Source organism: Austrofundulus limnaeus, unplaced genomic scaffold (genome assembly GCF_001266775.1).
Source record: "Austrofundulus limnaeus strain Quisiro unplaced genomic scaffold, Austrofundulus_limnaeus-1.0 Scaffold239, whole genome shotgun sequence".
NCBI lineage: Eukaryota > Metazoa > Chordata > Actinopteri > Cyprinodontiformes > Rivulidae > Austrofundulus > Austrofundulus limnaeus.
In genome coordinates this window covers 297,985-302,879 of record NW_013952641.1, presented here as the reverse complement: position 1 = coordinate 302,879, position 4,895 = coordinate 297,985, and the positions used below count along the sequence as shown (strand labels likewise).

At 41.1% G+C, this 4,895-nt stretch overlaps 1 protein-coding gene across 1 annotated transcript in view; it reads right to left on the bottom strand.

The window, feature by feature from the left end:
* atad2b (ATPase family AAA domain containing 2B) overlaps positions 1–1,798 on the bottom strand; it is a gene marked incomplete at its 5' end in the record, with an annotated part of 98,241 nt that extends 96,443 nt beyond the window's left edge. The window contains 1 exon segment of the mRNA XM_014020079.1: positions 1,591–1,798. Within this exon segment, the coding sequence (XP_013875533.1) occupies positions 1,591–1,689 (99 nt within the window).
* Positions 1,799–4,895: the final 3,097 nt, after the last annotated feature.

Sequence of the window (4,895 nt, the reverse complement as noted above, 5' to 3'; positions counted from 1 at the left end):
ATTTACGCCAGTTTCCAACCATCCTCCATCCGAAACCGAGACATCGCAATCCAGGAACGCCAACCTGCCATTTTTACATCATCTCGTAACTTAATATATTCATCCACAGAGTTGATGTGATCAGTGAAATGTTGGACTTCCTGGGCTTTAATTTTAACCCAGGTGTCGTCAACATATCTGAACCAATGGCTCGGTGGCACCCCTGAAAAGGACATCAGTTGTCCCCCTCCTACAGTGCTGCTATTGCCAGTATCACTCCACCCCCTTTTAACAATAGGTGTTAATTAGGTGTCAACGATAGCCCTGTGATGTGAGTATCAGTCACATGGAGGCAGTGCTTAAAAGCCTGAATTTTGCCTGAAACTCTCAGACTGAAGAAGTCTCTTGGAGAAGAGACGAAACGTTTCATTAGGGAAGAACCCGTCCAGAAGACCTATACAATTTTTTTCTTTTTGATTTTTTACCTGGATTACTGAGATGCATCAGGACACTCCATGCTGTGTTTTGTGAAAATCATTAAACTAAAACCAGATGATAACTTGTAGAAACAAAAAGATGGCTGGCAAACAAAAAAAAAAAGCCTTTTAGGAAACTTGGTACTATAAACAGAAAGCTGAAATTTTACACACACAACTTTGCTGTGCAATAATTACAGTGGCTGCAATCCACAACATTTTTAGGGATGACTTTAATTGTATTGAACCACAACTTCTTCTTGCCACATTCACCCTATTTATAAAAAAAACCTAATGTGCAAAAGATTTTTGTCTTTGCATTGTTTGTGATGGATGCTGTGCTAAATGTGGAAATAAATGAAGATGCAGAAGCTGACAGCTTGCACTTTATCACTGTTTACATTTTGAGACGAAGGCTGACGGATTGTAGGTCAGACACAGACCAAACTACAGATTGGTTTCGAGGAAGCAGAACTTCACCACAAAGTTGCCTGCGTGTGTTTAAAATGCGCAATTTAACAACAACCCCCTTTTTGTGCCCCTTGGAGCTATTTACTACAAAAAGTTCACCAAGTTCAGACTTGTTAAAAACGGGACTAGAGCCAGCCAACTGTTGTGGACCTGGGTCTGGGACTCCCTTCCCCCCACTGAAAGCTAACCATCGGGCTAGCTGTTCCCCCCACAAACGCGAGCTTAACTTAATGCTTTCTACATTTAAAATAAATGAGCGGATATTCATGCAGATATTTCCAAGAATCATGCGACTTAAAGTAGAACCGTTAAACTTTTGTCCACTGGCGTTATTTGCAGCAATAATATTTGATGACAGTGGTGAAACAAGTCMGCCGGGTGAAATTGCCAAACACAAAGGGAACTCAACTTGGAGCTAGCCCGGATTCGAAGTCGCTAGCTTGTATTTTTTGACTACTTTAGCGCAAAAAGACGCACAAAAAACAGCTGCGTTGAAGAATTTCATTCTTTATTTGTGTGACTGAGCGGGTGTCAGTTTGACTGCCGCTCGTCTTTCCTCCGTAAATCAAACATCAGTTGGAGCAGCTCGGGCCAGAGCTAGCTAGCCAAGCTAGCTGCAGCCCGAAGCAGCTAGCTCGCCGGTAAAGAAAAGAAACCGGCTTACATGTTCCTCGGAGTTCCGCTGTCTCCTCGATGACGACCTGGTCCTGGAGGAGATGAACGGACCGCTTCGAACCCGGGAGCTTTTCCTCGTGTTCTCCATGTTTCCGCCTTTCAAACTGTCCTCATCGAATCACTCCAACCGGCTCCAAACACCGCCTCAGTGAGCGCAGCACCGAGGCGCCATTTCTCCACGAAGATCCGTTCCCCGTCTATAATCGCCCTCCCAAGCGACTCCGTTTGGCAGGTGCATTCATTTTAGCTGACAGAATTACTACAAAATATTATTCTACTAGTATTTACGTGGATTCTGAGCTAAAAATAGAAATACTGTCGTAATTGAGAAAAATACAATTATCGCAGGCTTCATGTGGAGAATATTTTTGCAGAACTGCACACTTAAAAGATTTCACTCATGAAACAATTACCTTTTAAAGCCCCAGCAAAAGACATTTTTGTCAATTTTAAATGAAGTCTAAATACAAAGCTTTAGAAAGACCTAAGACAACAGACAGGATTGCAAAACGTCCAAAATATTTATTATTTTAGGCAGGTAAAAACTGAAAAATAATCCAAACTAAACAGGGCCGGTCCTAGACATTTGGGGGCCCTAAGCAAGATGTGTTTTGGGGGTCCTACTTTACCATAAGTAGACCGTAAAAGATACATAAAACTAAATGCTATATGTAATTATAAACCCAGTGCATAAAATTTTACCTCTAACAACACACTGTACCAGTTTACTGCTAACTGAGCACACTTATTAAATGCTGTGTTAATGTGTGTATGTGTTGTTATTGTTTATTGAATTTTGTCAAAATGCAGCTATTTTTTATATTTTACTTGTTTTACACCAAATATTTGCAAGGAGTTAGGTTAGGGTTAGGTTACATGTATTCAGGGTTCTTTTTGTTTATGGRGTTTTGTCGCCCCTGGTGGCAGGTGGTGGTAAATATGTGTGCAGGACGTCAGCAGCACGTCCCTTTTGCTTTCTGACGTTCTGTGAGAATTGACGAAGCTCCGTGATTTATTAGAAGTTTCAAGCCAAAAGTACAAACTTCTGATGAGTTAAATGGTTAGATGATGTTGTGATTCTGCTTCTATTGTGATTCTAAGAGTTTGTAATGCTGCAGTTTATYGCCTTTGGGGAGTAAGTTAGCTGAGTCTGTTAGTGTCGGTAGCCGTTAGCAGCCGCGCCTGGATGATATTAGTGAGATTAATTTGTTTTATCCAAATTTAGTGACATTTTGTTTTGTTGAAACCAATTTTGTATTTTCTCAAATTCTTTCTGTACCATCTCAAACATTTTTTCCATAGCTTTACCTAAACAAAATATGTATCATGAGCAAATAACACATTTGAAAAGTCCYGACACATTTACTAAGTCATTTACTTATAAAATAAATAACTTAGGTCCCAGTACACAGCCATGAGGGACTCCACATGTGATATTATCAAGTTTAGATCTTACACCATTTATCTGTACAGACTGTAGCTTTCAAATAACTAGATACACATTGTAGTTGCAGACCCTCTAATACCATACTTAATTTTTCAAGAAGAATACTGTGATCAATTGTGTCAAATGCTTTCTTTAAATCTACACAAATACTCACACAGTACTCTTTTTGATTGATAGCAGTTGTTATTTGTTCCATAAATTCCACAAGAGCCATTGATGTGGAATTTTCAGCTCTAAACCCATACTGACTACTACTTAAGATTTTATGTTTTTCGATAAATTGATCCAATCTGGTGACAATTAATTTCTCTAAAATTTTATAAAACTATGGTAACAAGGATATTGGTCTGTAATTTTTGGACACATGTTTCTCACCAATTTTAAAAAGAGGAATTACCTTGGCTGTTTTCATATTGACAGGAAAAATACCAGGGGAAAATGATAAATTAAAATTTATGTGAACGGTTCAATCAATGGTTTTCGCCCCCACCACAGCACTGAAACCGCCCTCGTAAAAATCACCACTGATCTTCTCCTTGCTGCTGACTCTKGTCTCCTGTCCATCCTCATCCTACATGACCTAAGTGCTGCTTTTGATACGATCTCTCATTCTGTTCCACTCAACAGACTCACATTCGTTGGCAGCTCAGGTACTGCGTTTGACTGGTTCAAATCTTATCTTTCTGACCGCACTCAATTCATCCAGATTAAATCCTTCCGCTCTGAGTCATCCGCCATCTCCACTGGCATGCCCCAAGGCTCTGTCCTTGGACCCCTTCTCTTCATTACTTACCTCCTTCCTCTTGGTTACATTTTCCGCAAATTTGGTATCCGTTTCCATTGTTATGCCGATGACACACAGCTCTACCTGTCAACCAAGCCAAACTCCACACACCCTCCCTCCATCCTCACTGACGGTCTGAACTCAATCACTGGTTTTCAGACAATTTCCTTCAAATGAGTAGTGATAAAACAGAAATCATTCTTGTCTGCACTAAAAATTCAATCTCAAAATCTAATAATCTCCTCATCCCTATCAACAACTCTCTGCTAACCCCCTCCCCTCAGGTCAAAAGTCTTGGTGTCATCATCGACACCACTCTCTCCTTCACTGCTCACATCAATAATGTTACTCGGTCTGCCTACTTCCACCTCAGAAATATCAACCGTCTCCGTCCTTCTCTCACACCCAGCACCACAGCCATCCTTGTCCACAGTCTTGTGACCTCATGGATTGACTACTGTAACTCTCTTCTTTTTGGCCTCCCCAACAAATCCCTCCATAAGCTTCAGATGATCCAGAACTCGGCTGCACGTGCCATCACCCAAACCTCCTCCCATAACCACATCACCCCAGTCCTGCAGCAGCTCCACTGGCTCCCGGTCAAATCACGCATCGTCTTCAAAATTCTTCTTCTCACGTTTAAAAGCTATCCACCATCTTGCCCCTCTTTACATGTCCAACCTCGTACACATCTCCATCCCCTCCCGCTCTCTCAAATCCTCTTCTTCCCTAAACCTCCAAGTACCCACTGCCCGCCTCTCCACCAAGGGAGCAGGGCCTTCACCTGTTCTGCACCTCTCCTCTGGAACTCTCTACCACCTGACCTAAGAAACACCACCTCTCTTCCTGTGTTCAAGTCTGCTTTGAAAACACATCTCTTTAGATTAGCATATCCATCTTAACTTCATTTGTAATCCATGCTTTGTAATTCATGCCAGCTTGTCTCTGTAATTTCACACATTCTTCTATGATGATATAATGCTATAAGTGTCCTTGGGTGTCCTGAAAGGCGCTTTTCAAATAAAATGATGATGATTATTATTTATAGTATTATCACCTTTTT